We start from the raw sequence: 23,503 nt of genomic DNA, 5'->3' as shown, positions 1-23,503 counted from the left end.
ACGGCGAAGGTTGCATTGCAGTGTATTGGACTTCGAATCTCTCGTCCCGTCGTACGTGCCGTTCACGTCATCGCACAAGTTTTCAGCGGACTGTTCGTTCGTCGTGTGTGGTCAAGTCCGTTCATGCTAATTTTGAACGGACTGTTTGTCAAACTGTTTGACGAACCTAGTTGGGCGGACAGTCCGCCCGTGTGTACGCGGCCTTAGATACACTATCAAATTGAAGTCAAACTCCAGCTAATATTTTATAAACAATTACAGCAAACAACTTTTTTTCCTTTTGGGATAAAGGTTTGTCTTCAATAAATAAAAGTTGATCATATTAATCACCCCTGCCCTTGTTAAGTGGTTTGTCTCATACATGTAAATTGATGCATTCTGCTGGAAAGTTTGTGCTTTGAAAAACAGACCAGATGAAAATAGATGAAAAAAAGTCTTAGCCCTTGTACACACGGTCGGAGATTCCGACTACCAAATCCGTTAGAGTAATTCCGACGGATTAATTCCGGAAGAGGTCCGGAAGTGATGTTGCATACACACGGTCGGACTAAGTTGTTGGAAAATCCGATTGTACATAACGTGATGACGTTATTTCGTTAGACGGGACTACGTTCAGGCTAGTAGCCAATAGCTTTGGTCTAGGAATTTGATCTGATCACGCATGGCACTTTGTCCGTCGGAGTAGGCTACACACGATCGGAGTATGTCCGATAGGAGCATTTTGTCTGAAAATTTTACCGGCAAGTTGGAAAACTTGGTCCGTCGGATATTCCGATGGAAACAGTCCGATGCAGACCACACACAGTCGGAATATCCGACCAAACGGTCCGATAGGACACATTCCGTCGGAATCTCCGACCGTGTGTACAAGGGCTTAAAAAGAAAACAAATGCAGCCATCACATCTAAGAATTGGTAAGCTGCAATATAATAAATGTTTGCTTTTGGGTTTAAGACTGCTTTAATTATAAAAATACACATCTTTATGTCATGGTGTTATTCATACAGTCTTGTAAATCTTTTCATGCTTTCCATAGAATCATAGCTTATGTAGACAGATTTCCTAGAAGCGTCATACCCCTGCTTCTGTAACTGGTCTGGAGTGGAATGTTTTCTTCTACAGTACTGAACACCAGGGCACACATACTTAAATCAGTCCAAGATAAGCTCTTTGTGAATACATGGAAACAATGGTAAACTTTGAAGTAATAATAAACCCTTACATTCAGTGACTTGAAAAAGTATTCACACCCCCCTGAAAATTTCCACATTTTGTCATGTTACAACCAAAAATGTAAATTTTATTGGGATTTTATGTGATAGACCAACAAAAAGCAGCACATAATTGGGAAGTGGAAGGAAAATGATGAATGGTTTTCAATTATTTTTACAAATAAATATCTGAAAAGTGTGAAAAGCGTGGCGTGCATTTGTATACGGTCCCCTTTACTCTGATACCCCTAACTAAAATCCACCTGTGTGTGTAATATGATTTCAGTATAAATACAGCTGTTCTGTGAAGCCCTCAGAGGTTAGTTAGAGAGCCTTAGTGAACAAACAGCATCTTGAAGGCCAAGGAACAAACCAGACAGGTCAGGGATAAAGTTGTGGAGACGTTTAAAGCAGGGTTAGGTTATAAAAAAATATCCCAAGCTTTGAACATCTCACGGAGAATTGTTCCTTCCATCATCTGAAAATGGAAAGAGTATGATGCAACTGCAAACCTAATAAGATATGGCCGTCCACCTAAACTGACAGGCCAGGAAAGGAGAGCATTAATCAGAGAAGCAGTCAAGAGGCTCATTGTAACTTTGGAGGAGCTGCAGAGACCCACAGCTCAATTGGGAGAATTTGTGCACAGGACAACTATTATTCATGCACTCTACAAATCTGGCCTTTATGGAAGAATGGCAAGAAGAAAGCCATAAGACATCCCGTTTGTAGTTTGCAAGAAGCCATGTGGGGGACACAGCAAACATGTGGAAGTAGATGCTCTGGTCAGATGAAACCAAAATGTAACTTTTTGGCCTAAAATGCTATATGTGTCGGAAAACTAACACTGCACATCACCCTGAACACACCATCCCCACCGTGAAACATGGTGACGGCATCATGTATGTTCTGGGAATGCTTTTCTTCAGCAGGGACAGGGAAGCTGGTCAGAGTTGATGGGAAGATGGATGGAGCCAAATACAGGGACATTTTAGAAGAAAACTTGTTAAGAGTATGCAAAAGATTTAAGTCTGGGGCAGAGGTTCACCTTCCAGCAGGACAACAACCCAAACATACAGCCTGAGCTACAATGGAATGGTTTAGATCAAAGCATAATCATGTGTTAGAATGGCCCAGTCAAGTCCAGACCTAACTCCAATTGAGAATCTGTGGCAAGACTTAAAAATTCACAGACACTCTCCATCCATTTCACTCTCTAGATGTGCAAAACTTGTAGAGACATCCCCAAAAAGACTTGCAGCTGTAATTGTGGCGAAAGGTGGTTCTACAAATGCATGCCATGCTTTTCACCTATTTATTTGTAACACATTTTGAAAACCATTTATCATTTTCCTTCCACTTCACAATAATGTGCCAATTTGTGTTGGTCTATCACATAAAATCCTAATAAAATACATTTACGTTTTTGGTTGTTACATGACAAAATGTGGAAATGTTCAAGGTGTATTAATACTTTTTCACAGCACTGTATATCCCATAAAATGACTAGCCTTGGGTGATACACAGAGATGATTTAAATCCTCCTACATAAGCTGTACCTGTTTATCTGCAGCATTCTTCCCTCTACAGCCTTCCAAAGTACAGAGATCACATCTATTTCTCAGCTTCCAACAAACAGGGGCAGGGGTTTAATGTCACACACTGTGCAGCACAGAGCTGAGTGTAATTTGAGACCCGAGTGAAGGGAAAGGACACACTACTTCTACACAATCTCAAAGAGAGACATGCACATTAGAGGCTATCAGTCAGACGGAGGGAGGGCAGGGCCATCTCAGTTTTGCCTGGTGTCTGGATACACTGTCAGAAGTGACCCATGCGGATAGCAGAGGAAGGAGAAAGTGGACAGGATTTACACTAAGTGCTAGCGTCTGAGCAAGTACACACTATATATCATACCATTTTTGGAGGTTTACAACCATGTTAAAGCGGACCTTTACATCAAGAATGAATGCCCTTTTTTTCTTCCTCTCCCTACCCTGTTCCATACTTGTATTTATTTATTTAATGGTACTCTCTTCCACTTCATCTTTCCTCACTTAGGTAAGAATTAGGTAGCGATCAACACCCCCAGCCCCTTGGGAAATCACGTCACCTCCCAAGGGGCTTCAGAATAATCTCCCTGCAGGCTGCTGATCTCACGCATGTCTCGGAACGCTACAATACTTGTAGCTTTGGAGAGCCAGGTGAAGTGTAATAACATGCAATCCTTCTTTATATCTTTGTCGAAAAGCACCTCCAATATCAAGGTAAAAATGAACCAGAAGCAAGAAGCAGAATAGGAATGAGTGACAAATCATATCTGCCTGTCATGCTTTATGCACATGTAGGTGTATGTATAGAACCTTCACTGTGCAGATGTCTTAACCATTCACATGGGCGCCATGAATGATTGCTATAGTGTAAGTAAAATAATTATCTCATTTGAGTGTCAGCTCCATCTAGTGGCCACAATGCAGTGTATTTCCTGAGATACCAAGAAAAAACAAAAAACTGCATTATGGCCACTAGATGGAGTTGTCGATTACAAGAGATAATTATATTACAGCGAGTATCCATCCTGCTGTGTGAGTGGTTAAGATATTAGTACGGGAAATGTTTTATACATAGACCCCTTGATATTGCATGGGGGAATAGTTTAGACAGCTCTGGTACCAGGCAGCCAACTTTCAGGAAGCTGATAGACTATAGAAATCAGTGTAACCTTTGAAAAATTGCATACATCAGTGTAAAGTAAACTACAGAGACTTATACAATACTGGAAAAGGACTGTGGGCACAGAAGAAGAAAATAAAGGCCATGATAACTCATTAAAATATTTTTCTTTTTAGTTTTTGACTGGAGAAGTTGTCATTGCGCAGTATGTATTCGGTGAAATAAGTGCAGTGCTCCCTGTTAGTATGTACCAGTGTACAACATTATTCCATACCGTGTCATAAGATTTATGGCAGCCGACTGGGAAATGAGATGCTCAGATGTTATACAAGTTATCTGCATCAATATTATGTTTACATGATCCTTCCCATTTACATATTTATAAACCTTGCTTTACTTCTCACGTGTCAAGTGCCAGTCTAATATGTATACTAATTCTCATAAACATACAGTGCATCCGGAAAATATTCACAGCGCTTCACTTTTTCCACATTTTTTTATGTTACAGCCATATTCCAAAAGTGATTAAATTCATTATTTACCTCAAATTACCCCATAATGACAACGTGAAAGACGTTTTTTGAAATCTTTGCAAATTTATTAAAAATAAAAATGGAAAAAATCCCATGTACATAAGTATTCACAGCCTTTGCACAGTACTTTGTTGAAGTAACTTTGGCACAATTTACAGCCTGAAGTCTTTTGAGCATGATGCTACAAGCTTGGCACACCTATTTTTGGGCAGTTTATCCCATTCTTCTTCATCCAGAGAAATTGAATTACATGGACATTAAAGAATCTATAAATTCATAATGCAAAGGCTAAACAGATAAGTAATATCTAAATATTACTTATATTACTTATAATAATTTCTCTGGATGTAGAATACTCATATGTACATAGTATATTAAATACATTTTCTCATTTTGCATTTTTTAGTTTTTAATATAACGCTGCATCATCCATCTCCTGAGGAAGCTCGTTGGAGCGAAACATGTAGAGAAAATAGCAGCATTAGATTTGTAGGACTGGTAATACTTTATGTATTTATGATTCATGCCAATCCTGTACGAATCTTGATGTATTAATATCTTTATTGATATTTATTCCTTGCTTCTTTATTTTACTGTTTTGTTTATAAATATAATAATTTGCATATGGGTATTCCTCAATTTATTCTATTTGGTACCGTTTAAAGCCCCTGGGGTTGGTTACCCTCCAGCCCCTATCTCCTCCCCCTTTTTCCTCATGTATTAAATGTTAATTGAAAAAATAAAAATTATATATATATATATATATATATATATATATATATATACAGTATATATATATATATATATATATATATATATATATATGTATATATATATATATATATATATATATATATATATATATATATATATATATATATATATATATATACAGTACTGTGCAGAAGTTTTAGGCAAGTGTAAAGAAATGCTTTAAAGTAAGAATGCTAAATTATATGTTTTAATTGTTACATTTTTAATCAATTTACAAAATGCAAAGTGAGCTAACATAAAAAAAATCTAAATCAAATCAATAATTGGCGCAACTACCCTTTGGCTTCAAACCATCATCAATTCTTACACGTGAACACTTTGTACACTTGCACAAAGTCAGGGATTTTGTAGGATTAGAGTCAGTTGTATGATTAACCAATTATACCATGCTAATGATCATAAATTTCATATGCATGTTGAAACACCGTCATTAACTGAAACAGAAACAGCTGTGTAGGAGACTTAAAACTGGGTGAGGAACAGCCAGACTCTGCTACTAAGGTGAGGTTGTGGAAGACAGTTTCATGTCAAAGGTCATACACCATGGCACCAATGCACAGAACCCTAAACGCTCAGTACGGTGTTCATCCCTGTTCAACCATAGTGTATTTCAGCCTGCCATAGACTTTCACAAACTGCAGGCAGCGGGGCTGTACTCTGCACGGTTGCCTCACAGGCACACTAAAATATTGGGGCTACACACATAGGGGTTAAACACCCAGTGTGCAGGGGGCCTTCAATGCATTTTTCTCAAGCACCAAGCCTAAAATATTCCTTTATAGTGTCTCCATGCTTCTAACAACCATCCACACATGCAAAGATTTCAGTCCAAGGTTCTGTGTGTGGTCACTCCTCCTTCTCAAAATGCCATAGCTAACAAGGGAAGAGAAAACCTTTTGAGACACGTTGCAGGTCCCAGAAGACCATTCACAAGTTGCAGCTACAGTATTTGTAGCTGCTGACTTTTTAATTGTGTTTAAAAAAGGGCAAAAATAGCTTTAAGCTGGTTACACAATATACAAAAATTGGCTGGGTTCTGAGGAGATGGACGAGATTCACTACATCCTGGTCCTGTTGGTCACCTCCCACCCGACATACTTTAGTTGAAAAAAACTGTGTGAGTTATGTTATTTTTGTTTGATTTAGGAAATTTTTTTGACTTAGGCCCCTTTCACACATGCGGATGGTATGTCCGTATTTCCATCCGTTTGCGGATGAAATACGGGCATACATTCATCCCTATGGGATAGCGGGTGTCTGCGGATGAGCATCCGCAGACACCCGCTATTGTCCACCTCCGCAACTGTCCGATTCTGCAGACGGAGGAAAATCCTATTTTTCTGTCCGTCTGCAGAGCGGATCGGATGAACACGGACAGACGGTCCGTGCTCGTCTGATCCCCATAGAGGAGAGCGGAGAGCTGACAGGGCGGTCCCTGCACAGTGTGCGGAGACCGCCCTGTCCGCCGCTGGCTCAGCGGGGACAACGGAGCGATCCCCGCTGAGCGAGCGGATCATCACGGGGCGGATCATTACTGATCCGTCCCGTGTGAAAGAGGCCTTTAACCTCTTTAGGACCGCTCACATTGTACTGTGCAGCTTCTATAGGCACAGAGGCGTATCTGTATGTCACTGCCTGTTTCCGGATTCAGGGCACACCCTGCCAACTCCCATTGTGATTTGACATGGGGATTTTGTCAGCAGGTCCCAGCCAATGATTTGGCTGTTTCCAATCTCAGCCCAGAGCCCTGTGTTGACAAACAACACAGGGCTCTGTACATAGGGAAAATCTCCTTGTTTCTTTTCCCTGCAAAGCAGGGAGTAGAAACAAACAGATTTTTTGCAAAAAGCAGCACAAATTACACATATTAACACTTGTTAAGCACACACTTAAGACCTTGATTACCCCCAGATGTTAACCCCTACCTAGCCAGTATCATAACAGGAGTGGCCAGTCCATAAAGGGCGTTGGGGCGCCACCCCTCTAGTTTGCATGCAGGAATGCATGTGGGGCGCCAGACCCATAGATTTCTATGAGAAATTGAAAAAGGTTGAGCTTGGGGTGCAGAGCACCGAACCTATCCACTTGTTGTGTTGTGACACTAGCGAATCAATATTTGCTATTGTCTTCTAGCTTCTCTGGCTAATCAGGACAGGAGGCGGATCGGGTTCACTGGGAGGAGAAGCCGAGGAAGCTGCAGAGAGGCTAAGTGCGGGGGGGGGGTGCCAAGGAGGGGTGAGTGTGGGGGGACTGTGGAGGGCTGAGTGCAGGGGAACGGTGGAGGGCTGAGTGCGGGGTGGCCGTGGAGGTTTAAGAGCGGGGGGACTGCTGAGGGCTGAGTGCAGACCTGGGGAGGGGGTTGTTTGCCGCCCCCCCAAAAAAAGTTTAGCATGAGCTGCCACTGGTCATTCGTACAGTGATGATGTAAAGTATTAGCACTGATCACTGTATTAGTGTCACTGGTAATGTCAGTGTCAGTAGTCAGTTTCCACCCAGTGTTAGTTAGTGTCAGATTGCCTGTCACAGTCCAAAGTTTATGTGCGTGTAAAGGCAGGTGTCCCAATATTTTGTGGCAATATTGATAAAGTACTGGGACGCCTGCCTTTACACACACATAAACTTTAATAGCGTCCCAGTCTTAGTCCGTAGGGTTCAATATTGAGTTGGCCTACCCCTTGCAGCTATAACAGCTTCAACTCTTCTGGAAAGGCTGTCCACAAGGTTTAGGAGTGTGTCTATCGGAATGTTTGACCATTCTTCCAGAAGGACATTTGTAAGGTCAGGCGCTGATGTTGGACAAGAAGGCCTGGCTCGCAGGCTCCGCTCGTATTCATCCCAAAGGTGTTCTATCGGGTTGAGGTCAGTCAAGTTCCTGCACCCTAATCTCGCTCATCCATGTCTTTATGGACCTTGCTTTGTGCACTGGTCCAAATCATTTGGTGGAGGGCAGATTATGGTGTGGGGTTGTTTTTCAGGGGTTGGGCTTGGCTACTTAGTTCCAGTGAGGGCAACTCTTAAGGCATCAGCATACCAAGACATTTTGGACAATTTCAGGCTCCCAACTTTGTGGGAACAGTTCTGAGATGACCCTTTCCTGTTCTAACATGACTGTGCACCAGTGCACAAAGCAAGGTCCATATACACTTGGATGAGCGAGTTTGGGGTGGAGGAACTTGACTGGCCTGCAAAGAGTCCTGACCTCAACCCGACAGAACACCTAGAATGAATTAGAGTGGAGACTGCGAGCCAGGCCTTCTCGTCCACATCAGCGCCCGACCTCACAAATGCGCTTCTGGAAGAATGGTCAAACATTCCTATAGACACACTCCTAAACTTTGTGGACAGCCTTCCCAGAAGAGTTGAATCTGTTATAGCTGCAAAGGCTGGGCCAACTCAATATTGAACCCTAGGGACTGGGATGCCATTAAATTTCATGTGTGTGTAAAGACAGGCATCCCGATACTTTTGGTAATATATATATATATATATATATATATATATATATATATATATATATATGTGTGTATAAATACACACACATACACACACATACACACACACTAAATATATTATATAAACACAATAAGTGAAGTTCAGGTGATTCACATTTGGGTGACTGTAGTAATCGCTGTAAGGTAAGTGACACCTCATTCATCCTCCTTATACCATGCAGCCATTGAGAGAAACGATTGAACATCGGAGCCTTTAACCCTCTAATTGCCGACCAATCCTCCCAAATGATCCCAACCTGTAATTAAAAGCCGGTAAAGGCTTGTAGCTTTTCAGCATCTGAAACCTCCAAAGCAATTGTTATGTGTGAAGTGAGGAAGGAATTCAATGCGATATAAGATAAATAAAACCCAAGCACCTCTCCGTTGTCTGACACTTGAAGTGTGAAATCCAAAGTGGGATATTCCCAAAGCAATTATCTGAGCAGTGAAAACACAATCGCTTCCTATGGACAAGACCTGAGATTTCTCCCTGCGATTAAACACTTCCACAGGTAATGGTAAATCTCCCCTATTAATGATCCAGCAGGAGTGACATGTCATGCCATGGCACAGAACTTTGACTGGCAAGTGGTGGAAGGCACAGCTTCAAGAATCCAAAGATTGCATATCATGCCCCGGGCATTGAAACATCCTTACTTCTGTCAATCAGATTGCAGTCTGTTGGGGTAACATCAAAGAATTACAGATCCCTTCTCAAACCAAGTTGTGCGTATGATAAGCGATTGATAATCGCGTGTGTAAACCCGTTTCCAAATATCATGTACAAAATAATCAGCTAAAATGATCTATATTATGATGAAAATGAATACAAGATGCACATTAATTTTGTAACTGTTTCTTTACTGGGCTTTTTTCACAGTGGAAAAATCCAAATAAAGCATCCCATTGCAAGTTTATTAAGTCATCTATTAAAGCTTCAGGAATTATGAAAAATAATGAATTACCGATAGTTCCTACAGGTCACCACACATTGCAAATCATCATAAAAAACTGGATTTGCAAATAAACATGTATGTTATTTAATAAAGAAAGGAACAATACATAACAAGACTATCCCATACCAAACTTGTCTCTGAATGTGGCATCTGATTGGTTGGGATGGGTGAAGCTGCCCACACATGTTACCATCGGATTGTACAATTCACTTTGGATCTACCGACAAATTATATAGTGCAAGGGCCTGCCTGATCAAATACAGATTGACTTAAAATCGTTTTTTATAGCTTTCTACTATGTACTATAGTTTTGGTAAATCTAAAGTCGATTGTACAAAAATTCTACAGTCAGATGGTAAGGTATATGATGACCCTTAACTCCCAATCAAACAAAGTCATGTGACATCAGACGTTGCACATGTGCACTTTTTTTTTTTGGACGCTTCACGCTTAGGGCAGCCTACTCATGTCAATGGCCTGCCCTATGCAGGACAAACACAGCAAAGAAGGTCATGCACATTTTTCAACTTGAAGCCTTTTTTTCGCATGCATCTTACGTAACATGGCACCACAAGCGCAACGCGCGTTTTACGTACGTACGTGCGCTGCTGTCGTTTGAATGCAGCTCGGTTGTGAATCATATCTCATGAAATAAACCCTGCTGCGTCTTACACTCTTTTCTTATTAAACACAATGAGAACAAAGCAACCATTGTGCTAATGGCTGCGAGTTGACATGCATTATACATTAGCATTCTACGAGTGCGTTAATGGGTGCCACCTGTATGACGTTCCCTCACCACAAAGTATTTACATACTTTAAAAGCCAAGACTAGTGCAGCACATGAAGAAGGACTAGAAATAAATGATGGATGAGCCTCAGGTTTACAAATCACGTATACACCACAAGGTAGAAAAAATAAGCAAACTTTTTTTTTTTTTTTTTAAGTCATCAACACAAGATCCATGCGTAGTTATGAAGTTGCGAGAAAAGAATCGCTGCCTTACCTTCAATACCTGCTTCAATAAACCCAAATTGTTCCAATAATTTCACAAAGAGAACAATCACGATCAGAACGGCTATCATTTCAAGACCTTCCAAGTTCATGGCGAGTTAGGTCATGGTCTGACCACAGCCAGCTACTACAGTGATCTCCTCACAGGCTTTCTTTGTCAAGCCATTAAACTACATTAAGAAGGCTGCTGCCAGTCAGCTGAAGGCAGCGAGGGAGAGAGAGAGAGAGAGAGAGAGAGAAAGAGGGAGAGAGGGAGTGTGTGTGTCTGTGTGAATACAGTGCCTCCTGTCTATGCTAGCAGAGGCCAGAAGTGGCAGACGGATAAACTCGGGCCTGTCAGGATTACCCATATGCTCGTTATCACTCTTACACAGAAAGACAGCCATGCATTAAAGAAAGTGACGATCACCCAAGGACCCAGGAGGTCAAACAGCAAACGTCCTCGCTAAAAGTGACGCGTACGGGCTGACAGCAACACACCTGGGAATTTTTCCCCCCTTTTCATTTAGCTGTGTTATGGTACGGAGCCTTGTGGATTGGCAGTTCCCTTGGTAACCACATGTAACATCTAAGACAAATCTATATTTGATACTTGGGTAAAACTCAATATGGAGTCCAATAGTTAAATGCAATGACTAACAAAGACTTTGAAGGACTTTCTGAAAACTCCCGTCCAAGTCAGATCTTGGTGACCTTGGACTGCTCACTTTGTATACCATTCAATTGAGCCTTGTACAGGTGTGGTGGCCCAGTCAACACTGCTCCGCTGATTGGCCAGGAAGCTCTTTGTTTGAATAAAATAATTGAGATGAATGAACTCAGGGAATACATGAAACGTTCCAAAAGCTCCAGGAATAACACCTTAGGTCCTTTCACACAAGCATTCTGTTTGTTCCATCAGATCAGTCACGTTTTATCAAAGTTTTTTTCAGTTTACATCAGTTTCTTATCAGTTTCTCATTAGTTTCTCATCAGGTTGTCATCAGTTTTTTTTTTACATCTACTACCAGTGCAAAAAACACATCCAAATGGACCGTTTGTCCGTTTACATCCTTTTCCGTCTGTTCCATTTTTTTTAACAGATGAAAAATAGGGCTTTGATCTGTTCCAAACAATGAATGATGATGGAAGTGGATTTAAATAAATGATCATCCTCTTACATCCATTTTTTCCATTGAGATGCATTGATGTCTGTTTTTCATCCGTCAAAGGATGGATGAAAAACAGACAAACGGAACGCCCGTGTGAAAGGGGCCTTAAGCTATAAGAAAATCTGAAGAAAAATTCTGTGTGAGGCACGATCGTTCACAACTTTCAACATCCAATTCAGACTTTCCAAACAAAAAGTTCAGAAGGGGCAATGAACAGAACAGAACAAACTTTTGCTTAATGTGTACTCTTTTTGTACAGTTTTCACACGAGAAAAATCAGGTACAAAAGACTACGCATGATCAGAAGTAGGGATGAGCCGAACACCCCCCTGTTTGGTTCGCACCAGAATCTGCGAACAGAACTAAACTTCGTGTGAACTTTAGAACCCTATTAAAGTCTATGGGACTCGAACGTTCACAATCTAAAGTGCTCATTTTAAAGGGTAATATGCAAGTTACTGTCCTAAAAAGTGTTTGGGGACCTGGGTCCTGCCCCAGGGGACATGTACAGTGGTGTGAAAAAGTGTTTGCCCCCTTCCTCATTTCCTGTTCCTTTGCATGTTTGTCACACTTAAGTGTTTCGGAACATCAAACCAATTTAAACAATAGTCAAGGACAACACAAGTAAACACAAAATGCAATTTGTAAATGAAGGTGTTTATTATTAAAGGTGAAAAAAAATCCAAACCATCATGGCCCTGTGTGAAAAAGTGATTGCCCCCCTTGTTAAAACATACTATAACTGTGGTTGTCCACACCTGAGTTCAATTTCTCTAGCCACACCCAGGCCTGATTATTGCCACACCTGTTCACAATCAAGGCATCACTTAAATAGGAGCTGCTTGACACAGTAAGGTCCACCAGAAGATCCTTAAAAGCTACACATCATGCCGAGACCCAAAGAAATTCAGGAACAATTGAGAAAGAAAGTAATTGAGATCTATCAGTCTGGAAAGGGTTATAAAGCCATTTCCAAAGCTTTGGGAATCCAGCGAACCACAGTGAGAGCCATTATCCACAAATGGCGAAGACATGGAACAGTGGTGAACCTTCCCAGGAGTGGCCGGCCGCCCAAAATTACCCCAAGAGCGCAGCGACGACTCATCCAAGAGGTCACAAAAGACCCCACAACAACGTCCAAGGAACTGCAGGCCTCACTTGCCTCAGTTAAGGTCAGCGTTCATGCCTCCACCATCAGGAAAAGACTGGGCAAAAATGGCCTGCATGGCAGAGTTCCAAGGAGAAAACCACTGCTGAGCAAAAAGAACATCAAAGCTCGTCTCAATTTCTCCACAACACATCTTGATGATCCCCAAGACTTTTGGGACAACATTCTGTGGACCGATGAGACAAAAGTGGAACTCTTTGTAAGGTGTGTGTCCAAGTATATCTGGCGTAGAAGGAACACTGCATTTCATGAAAAGAACATTATACCAACAGTAAAATATGGTGGTGGTAGCGTGATGGTCTGGGGCTGTTTTGCTGCTTCAGGACCTGGAAGACTTGCCGTGATAAAAGGAATTATGAATTCTGCTGTCTACCAAGAGATCCTGAAGGAGAATGTCCGACCATCTGTTCGGAGACTCAAGCTGAAACGAACTTGGGTTCTGCAGCAGGACAATGATCCTAAACACACCAGCAAGTCCACCACCGAATGGCTGAAGAAAAACAAAATGAAGACTTTGGAGTGGCCTAGCCAAAGTCCTGACCTGAATCCTATTGAGATGTTGTGGTATGACCTTAAAAAGGCCGTTCATGCTCGAAAACCCTCTAATGTAACTGAATTAGGACAATTCTGCAAAAATGAGTGGGCCAAAATTCCTCCAGGACGCTGTAAAAGCCTCATTGCACGTTATCGCAAACGCTTGGTTGCAGTTGTTGCTGCTAAGGGTGGCCCAACCAGTTATTAGGTTTAGGGGGCAATCACTTTTTCACACAGGGCCATGATGGTTTGGATTTTTTTGCACCTTTAATAATCAACACCTTCATTTACAAATTGCATTTTGTGTTTACTTGTGTTGTCCTTGACTATTGTTTAAATTGGTTTGATGTTCCGAAACACTTAAGTGTGACAAACATGCAAAGGAACAGGAAATGAGGAAGGGGGCAAACACTTTTTCACACCACTGTATCAATGCAAAAAAAAGTTTTAAAAACGGCCGTTTTTTCAGGAGCAGTGATTTTAATAATGATTAAAGTGAAACAATAAAAGTGTAATATTCCTTTAAATTTCGTAGCTGGGGGTATCTATAGTATGCCTGTGAAGGGGCGCATGTTTCTGGTGTTTAGAACTGTCCCTGCACAAAGTGTCATTTGTGCAGGAAAAAAAGTCTTTTAAAATCACTTGCGGCTAAATTGTCGGCTCCCCGTAATACAGAGAACACTCAATGAGTGTTCTCTGTATTAGCCGACAATTCATTCATTGATAAAAAAAAAAAAAGCGTGGGGGTTCCCCTAAATTCAATTACCAGGCCCTTCAGGTCTGACATGGATATTAAGGGGAACCCCGTGTCAAATTTAAAAAAAAAATTGACGTGGGGGTCCCCCTAAATATCCATACCAGACCCTTCAGGTCTGATATGGATATTAAGGGAAACCCCGCATCAAATTTAAAAAAAAATTGACGTGGGGGTCCCCCTAAAATTCCATACCATACCCTTTATCCGAGCACGCAACCTGGCAGGCCTCAGGAAAAGAGGGGGGACGAGAGAGCGCCCCCCCCTCTCTCCTGAACCGTACCAGGCCACATACCCTCAACATTGGGAGGATGCTTTGGGTGTCTGTGACCCCTCAAAGCACCTTGTCCCCATGTTGATGAGGACAAGGGCCTCATCCTCACAACCCTGGCCGGTGGTTGTGAGGGTCTGCGGGCAGGGGGCTTATCAGAATCTGGAAGTCCCCTTTAACAAGGGGACCCCCAGATCCCGGCCCCCCCCTGTTTGAAATGGTAAGGGGGTACAAAAGTACCCCTACCATTTCACAAAGAAAGTGTAAAAATGGTTAAATAAGACAAACACACTTTTGAAAAATTCCTTTATTAAAAATAAAAAAAATAAAAAAAAGATTCCAGCGGTGCTAATCCACTCTTGCTATCCAGCGACGGATCTCCGGGGTCCAGCGATGGATGATCATATCCAGCGACGGGGGATCTCTCAGTCCAGCGCTGTCCATACATCCGTCTTCTGTCTCCAGTGCGGAGACACTGTGGAGATCCCAGCGCTGACGTTTCTTATATTAGGAGGGCGGGGCCACCCTTCACCTGACCCCGCCCCTCTGACGCTGGAGAGGGAAGCCAGGGGTTCCCCAGTGACGTGTGGGTGACCCCGCCCACTCTGATGTAACGCAGGTTTCCGTTACATCAGAGGGGGCGGGGTCACCCATACGTCACTGGGGAACCCCTGGCTCCCTTCACCAGCATCAGAGGGAGCGGGGTCAGGTGACGGATGGCCCCGCCCTCCTAATATAAGAAACGTCAGCGCTGGGATCTCCGCAGTGTCTCCGCACTGGAGACAGAAGACGGATGTATGGACAGCGCTGGACTGAGAGATCCCCCCTCGCTGGATATGATCATCCATCGCTGGACCCCGGAGATTCGTCGCTGGATAGCAAGAGTGGATTAGCACCGCTGGAATCTTTTTTATTTTATTTTTTTTTAATAAAGGAATTTTTCAAAAGTGTGTTTGTCTTATATAACCATTTTTACACTTTCTTTGTGAAATGGTAGGGGTACTTTTGTACCCCCTTACCATTTCAAACAGGGGGGGCGGGATCTGGGGGTCCCCTTGTTAAAGGGGGCTTCCAGATTCTGATAAGCCCCCCTCCCGCAGACCCTCACAACCACCGGCCAGGGTTGTGAGGATGAGGCCCTTGTCCTCATCAACATGGGAACAAGGTGCTTTGAGGGGTCACAGACCCCCAAAGCATCCTCCCAATGTTGAGGGTATGTGGCCTTGTAAGGTTCAGGAGGGAGGGGGGCTGCTCTCTCATCCCCCCCTCTTTTCCTGCGGCCTGCCAGGTTGCGTGCTCGGATAAAGGGTCTGGTATGGATATTTAGGGGGACCCCCACGTCAATTTTTTTTTTATTTGACACGGGGTTCCCCTTAATATCCATGTCAGACCTGAAGGGCCTGGTAATTGAATTTAGGGGAACCCCCACGCCTTTTTTTTTTTTTTTAAATCAATGAATGAATGAATTGTCGGCTAATACAGAGAACACTCATTGAGTGTTCTCTGTATTACGGGGAGCCGACAATTTAGCCGCAAGTGATTTTAAAAGACTTTTTTTCCTGCACAAATGACACTCTGTGCAGGGACAGTTCTAAACACCAGAAACATGCGCCCCTTCACAGGCATACTATAGATACCCCCCAGCTCTGAAATTTAAAGGAATATTACACTTTTATTGTTTCACTTTAATCATTATTAAAATCACTGCTCCTGAAAAAACTGCAGTTTTTAAAACTTTTTTTTGCATTGATCCGTGTCCCCTGGGGCAGAACACTTTTTAGGACAGTAACTTGCATATTACCCTTTAAAATCAGCACTTTAGATTTCTCCCATAGACTTGTATAGGGTGTTCCGGCTTTTCGAATTTGCTGCGAACAGCCCAAATTGTTCACTGTTCGCTGAACAGGCGAACAGGCAATGTTTGAGTCGAACTCGAAGCTCATCCCTTATCAGAAGCAATAAACAAGAAAAAAAAGCTTTTGTCATAGGAGAATTTTGGTATATTATTTCCATCTTCAGTTTCGATTTGTTGTGAAACATTGAGGAAAACCGGACAAACGTTTTTCTGATTTTCTTATAGTGTTTACCCAGCTTTAGGGAGGCCACACATGAGCTCTTATTTTGTACAAGTCAACTATAACTTAAAGTGGTTGTATACCCTTGCATATACCCAGTTAAGGGACATAGCCTCAGGTAATACACACAGATGAAACAAATCATCCTACATAAGTTGTACCTATTTATCTACAGCTGTCTTTCTCCTACATCCATTCAAAGAGCAGGCTTTACACAGCTCTGAAAAGCAGGGGACAGAGAGCTGAAGTTACGTCAGTGAGGAGAGCTCTGAGATCTGATTGGAGGGAAGGGACAGGTCCCCATTCATACAGCACAAAGGAACAGAGCTGAGGCTGTTAAGCAGAAACGGTGCCCTACCCTGTCACTATTTTTCTCTTGTTGTCAGGAAAACTCATCAGAATTGCAGGGATGCTCATGATGTAATTGACTTAAAGGGGTTGTAAAGGTAAATGTTTTTTCACCTTAATGCATTCTATGCATTAAGGTGAAAAAACAACTGACAGTGACAACTGACAGTGCCCCCAGCCCCCCCCCCCCCCCGTTTTACTTAACTCACCCCTCGAAAGTCCCGCGCTCGTCCTCGACTTCCTCTTCACCACTCAGCCTGGCCGCTGATTGGCTGGAGTGGATGGATGGAAAGCAGCGCAGCCATTGGCTTGCGCTGCTGTCAATCACATCCCCTGACACGGAGCGCCGGGGGGCGGGGCCGTGTGATACAGCGAGCGGCTATAGCCACCGGCTGTATCACGGGAGCGCGCCCGCAGATGCTTCTCACCATGCGAGGGAGCTCGCATGAACGTGAGAAGCACCTGCAGGAGGAAGCAGAGACAGCCGCCGAGGGACCCAAGAAGAGCAGGTTCGGGGCCACTCTAGCTGCACAGTGGAGGTAAGTATAACATGTTTGTTATTTAAAAAAAAAAAATGTACTTTACAATCCCTTTAATATGGCCATATGGTCACATTAGGGTAAAGACATTGACCTAAGATGGGCATGTGGCAATATGCTACAAACTCATCCCCATCCTACATGCCATTTTCAAATACCAGGGCCATCTTAAACCTTTTGTTCACAAAACACTGGGATTTGTATGTCCACCCTAAAACAGTAGACCCTCCATAATGTAAAAGCTACTCAAAACTACCCTGCACTTCTACTTTATAAAATGGCATCTAAACACAGACAATGGTTTTTATTTCTAACCAGGTTCCAGGCTACAACATGTGTTGCTATATATACAGTTCTTGTGTTGTAATACTGCCATAGTTCACATGGCTTGTTGAAAACTTCTAGATTATTTGCCTCCAACCTGTTGCATTACAACCTTGAGCCTGTCTGCTAAACTATGCATGAAACTCCAACCACTACTATTAAGACCAAGCCATTTGGCTCGTGGCTACGAGAGCAAAGCACTTGCCCGTGCGATCTGAAACTATTAGTAAATATATAGGAGTGTATTTATAAAAGATTTTCATAGCAAATCACCGGAAAGTGTATGCATAGTCGTTCTGTGTAAAAAAACAAATGTTATTGGGCTGATTCCTATGCTGATCAAATGTTTTTCATTGATTTAAAAATGGAAAGTATCATATTTGCCATTAGTTGGCGCTAAGTATTACTGAGAGATACTGGATGGCTGAGGAATTGACATCTCTTCCAAAGGTTGTGAGTGACAAGTATACTGCTTACATTGACTCCAGGAGTTTGTGCTCTCTGGTTAAGGATAAAGTGATTTCCCCTGTGGACTTCACAGGCTAGAAGAGTTATGTAGCATACACACGGCAGACTAGGTCAGACGGAATCAGTCCGTCGGAAAAATTCTGATTGTGTGTGGGCTAATCAGATCGTTTTCATTAAAAAAAAATCAGACGGACCTAGAAATAGAACACGTTTCAAGTCTGTCCGATGGACTCAATTCCTATCGGGAAAACCGTTCATCTGTATGCTGGTCCGACGGACCAAATACGACACAAGGGAAGCTATTGGCTACTGGCTATTGAACTTCCTTTTTTAGTACCGTCTTACGTCATCACAATCAAAATGAACGGACTTTCAAACGGACTTAGTCTGTTCGTGTGTGGGCAAGTCCGTTCATTTGTAAGTCCGTCGGGAAGACTATCGGACCTTTTCTGCCAGAAAGTACAGTTGTGTGTATGCGGCATTACTGTAGCCTTTGTACATGGGGATACTATTCTATTATGGCCAACAAGTTTAGAACAGCATTAGGAACTTAAACTAATTTGGTTGGAACTGCACCCTAATTGTTGCAGTGTTTGTAGAGGGACTTCCCTGAATTTTTGGAACTCTGGGACTGTCCAGGGTTAGTACATTATCATAGTCAAAAGGTGAGTCAGAATCCCAGACTTGACTTGTCCATTTATTTCTTTATCCATTTTGATAGAAGTAGAGGTCCCTACAGCCAATGAGAGTGGGCAGCCCTCTCATGACACTGGACTTTGCTGATCCTAATACTCAAAGAAAACTCCGGTACCAAGCAGAAAAAACACTCTAGCCTTATCTGGACCTCGGAGAGCACCATAATGAACAATGGAGAACCTTTCAGGCTGTTTATCTTACTTCATTAGCAAGCAGGATTTGTTGTATTTAATATATAAAAAGACTGATGAAATTGTTGAGCAGTTGGTAGTTGGTAGTCCTCAAGCCATACAGAATACTGGTACTGGAATTCACCCACGAGCACTTGTTACAGGGTCATTTGGGTTTGGAGTAAAACACTGAAATAAATTACAACTGTTTTTAGCCTGGGGTATGAAAATAAATTGATAAATATTGTAAACCCTGTCCAGTTTGTCGGACGTCAGAAGCTCTGACCCACTTTCAGATTCCCTTAGAGAAAATTGGTATGGATCTTAAGGGTCCACTGCCCAAGTTTGCCGGGGCCATCAACATAGTCTAGTGATTATTGATTATGCTAAATGTTACCCTGAGGCAACTCTGTGAAGCAGTAGATCTGCCAAGAACATCACAGAGGAATTTCTCCATGTGTTCAGCTGGCCCCTTGCAGACGGGGGCACCCCATTTAGGTCACGAGTAACCAAAGTGTTTTGCAAACAATTTAGGATGAAGCCACCATGTATCACGCTCAAACTAATGGCTTGGAGGAATGATTTTAAAAAGTTGTAAGAGTAAGTTGAAAGAAAATATAGATAAGGATGGGAAAAATTGGAACTATTTACTTCCATATCTAATATTTGACACCAGGGAAATTCATCAGTCCTGAGTTGTTGAGAGTAAGTTTCTTGCTAACTGGCAAGGTCCTTTTGAAAGATTTGGAGAAGTACGGTAAATAACAAAGTTCATTATATGAAGAAAAAAGCCTGAACAAATAGCTGCAGAGTTCACCCTGGTAGCCTTTCATGTAAGTACGAAATCCCCTCAGTTTCCTGAAGTGAAAGTCACAGATACACTTAAAAAGCAAAAATTCCTAAAAACAGGAAACCAGAGAAATCCCGATAAAAAACAGAGACACGTTTTCAGAATTATGTGGCCACAGTTGAAGAGGAAATGCATCTGTGATGAAGATCATGCTGGTCTGGGACTGGTCCAGTTACATTGTGATAGGTTCTACAAAGACTTTAGAAAACTTAATTCACCTACCCCTGCCCCAGGTAGACAAACTCATAGACAGACTGGTGAAAGCCCATTCTCTGAAAACTTTGGACTTGAGAAAAAGGTATTAGCAGATCCCCTTGAGTGAAAGCACTAAGGTAAAGAATGCTTTTGTAAACCCTGATGGTGCATTTGTAACCCCTGATGGTTCATCTTGCATGCGGGATTTAATAGAGTTTAATAAACCATGGGACATAATAGAAAGTCTAATGCCGCGTACACACGACCGGACTTTTTGACAGCAAAGGTCCTACGGAACGACAATTTGATCGTGTGTGGGCTCCATCGGACCTTTGCTTGCCAAAAATCCGACGGACTTTAGAAATAGAACATGTTTTAAATTTTTTCACCGGAACTCCGCCGGACCGAGAAATCCATTCGTGTGTACGCTAGTTTGATGGACTAGTTTGACGGACTAGATGGAAAGTCAGTCGGAACTCCGCCGAAAGTCCATCGGAAAGACCGTCTGACCTAGTCCCTCGAAAAGTCTGGTCATGTGTACACGACATATGAGAAAGTGCAGCACAAAAACCACGGGTATGCTGCTCTGCACTCACACTGCAGCCAAAAAGCAGTGGGGGCAGTATGAAAGCTAGCAGTTTTACTATTTTGCAGTTTATTTTTTGTGTCAGGCAGATATAAAGGGCAAGATAGCTGCCAAATCCATGGCTAAGCTAGGGGCTTATACAGGTTCATAAGAACACTTTGAATACTTTCTCTTCCTGAAAGTTTATACCTTTTGACTGCTTGGTTAAATCACTGTCCTGAGAGCAAGTGATCAGCGGTGGCCCGTCCTTTAGGGGTGCACGGATGCCGCCCCCCCTATCCATGCATCCGGCCCCCTGATCTACATGCAGGATGCTGGACCATGGATTCCACTGGGGGGGGGGTAAGCATGTGATTTGAGACAGGAGCATTCCAATAAAAGTCTATGAGAATGCAAAACCTGTTTGAAGCAAGTCAAATGCAGGTCAGAATTATATAAATTGAAGGTCAAATGCAGCTTGAATTATCAGTGTGTCTCAAACTGATGCCAACAACACAAGTCCAAAGCCACACTTACCCACTTTTAATCATATGCTTGTTGTTGGTTGGTATACATGGACCATCTATGTTTTTTTACAGTTCTGACAGTGAAGTAAAGCATTGTTTTGTACATGAACATATAATGTGACTTTCAGGTCTAAGTTACAAAATAATGGCCTGGTATTTTTAGATACGAAGTGACAAGCTGAAACTGGGTTTCCTGTGCATGTTGTCAAGTAAAATAAAGCAGTGTGTATTGCGCTAATGTTTGAGGAGCAGCCAGCAAAAAATGTCAGGGACATTAGAGAAGTTAACATCAGCAGAAAGTGTCATCAGCAGCTGTGGCAAAAAATTCTGCAATGCCCAAACTTGTTGAAGTATAACTTTTTTTCACTTCATAGTTGCAACAGGATGACAAATCCAACACTGTGGCTCTGAGTCACCTATTCTTTCTTCTCTTTTTAGTCTCCAAAAGTTTGAATTAGTGATCGTCCGATTATCAGTGAGGCCGATTATCGGCGGCCGATATTCACTTTTTTTTAGGTATTGGGTACAAACTTACCCAATATTACCAATATTTCTTCAAGGGGTTTTACCGTTGTGATGCATGCTGCTGCATGCATCACACCAGTACCGTTCTTTAGAGTGGACGGTTGGCTTTATTGTAATAACAGCCAATGTGGCTCAGCAGCCGCTCTGCTATTACAAGCAGCGGGAGGGGAAACCCCCCCGCCACCATCCTCCGCTCGCCCAGGTTCTTCTGTCCCACCGGGAGGCCCGAGCAACCAGCCGGCACGTCCACCGGCTGGCCGAAGATTCAAACAAAGCAAATGCTTTGTTCGGGTCTCGGATCTAGTAACCCGCAAGCGATGTCATGACATCACTTCCCGGATTACTGGCATCTTATATATAAAGTATTCAAAAGCACCAATCTTGACATTTTGAATACTTTCAAGTGCAGTGGAGGGGTTCGGGGTCTTATAGACCTCCGATCCCTCCATAAAGAGTACCAGTCACTGCCTATTACTATCACAAGGGATGTTTATATATTACTTGTGACAGCAATAACACTGATGACATTTTTTTTAAAAGTGTAATTTTTATTTTTTTAAATGTACAGAATATCGGCAGACAATATCGGCCTGAGAGGTGGCTGAAATATCGGTATCGCAATAGCACCGAAAAAACAATATCAGTCAATCCCTAGTCTGAATCGGTTTCTGTTACAGGTAAAAGTGCCACTGGTGGTGGTGGTAGTTCAATGCTTCCAAATGAAAAAAAAGTATAGTTGAAGACAAAAGAGAGATGGATGGAAACTCTTATGCCGCATACACACGACCGGACTTTCCGGCAGAAAAGGTCAGACAGAATCATTCCTTCGGATATTACGATCGTGTGTGGGCTTCATCTGACTTTTTTCTTCAAAAATTCTGACAGACCTAGAAATAGAAAATTTTTCAAATCTGTCCGACGGAATCAATTTCTATCGGGAAAACCGTTCGTCTGTATGCTGGTCCGACGGACAAAATACGACGCAAGGGCAGCTATTAGATACTGGCTATTGAACTTTCTTTTCTAGTCCCATCGTACATCATCACGTTCAAAACTAACGGACTTTGGTCCGTTCATGTGTGGGCAAGTCTGTTCGGTCGGAACTCTGTCGGAACTCCATCGGGAAGACCGTCGGGTAGACCGTCGGACCTTTTCTGCCGGAAAGTCTGGTCGTGTGTACGCGGCATCACTGTATGGCAGCTGATGAGTTGCACGGAAAAGATGATTAAATAAGGAGTAAAGTGCTGAAAGACAAATGGTTTATGCTGCTGTTGGAAAGGTAAAGTTGAACAAGGGTCTCTTGATATCACAACTGCTATTAGATCCAGTAGTACAAATTAGGACATACACTAGATTACCAAAAGTATTGGGACACCTGGCTTTACATGCACATGAACATGAACTTTAATGGCATTCGAGTCTTAGTCCGTAGGGTTCAATATTGAGTTGGCCCACCCTTTGCAGCTATATCAGCTTCAACTCTTCTGCCAAAGTCTTTCCACAAGGTTTCAGAGTATGTCTATGGGAATGTGCAGTCATGTTGGCACAAACTGTTCCCACAAAGTTAGGAACAACTTAAGAATTCCCTTCTCTGGAACTAAGGGGCCAAGCCCAACCCCAGAAAAACGCCCCACACCATAATCCCTCCTTCACCAAATGATCTGAACCAGTACACAAAGCAAGGCCCATA

The 23,503-nt window shown here is 42.5% G+C and overlaps 1 protein-coding gene across 2 annotated transcripts in view; it reads right to left on the bottom strand.

The window, feature by feature from the left end:
* Positions 1 to 23,503, bottom strand: part of KCNIP4 (potassium voltage-gated channel interacting protein 4) — an 871,913-nt gene that overhangs the window by 577,791 nt on the left and 270,619 nt on the right. The window contains exon 1 of one of the 2 annotated variants that reach the window (XM_077477712.1): positions 10,646 to 10,867. The exons of the other annotated variant lie outside the window; for it this stretch is intronic. Coding sequence (XP_077333838.1) covers positions 10,646 to 10,745 — 100 coding nt within the window. The 5' untranslated portion in view covers positions 10,746 to 10,867. Of the gene's footprint in view, positions 1 to 10,645; positions 10,868 to 23,503 lie in introns of those variants that run through there. 2 annotated transcript variants of the gene reach the window in all.

This window comes from Lithobates pipiens, unplaced genomic scaffold (genome assembly GCF_037356315.1).
Source record: "Lithobates pipiens isolate NorthernLeopardFrog02 unplaced genomic scaffold, aLitPip1_a1.2 Scaffold_13, whole genome shotgun sequence".
NCBI classification, from domain to species: domain Eukaryota; kingdom Metazoa; phylum Chordata; class Amphibia; order Anura; family Ranidae; genus Lithobates; species Lithobates pipiens.
This window is presented reverse-complemented; position numbering and strand designations above follow the sequence as displayed.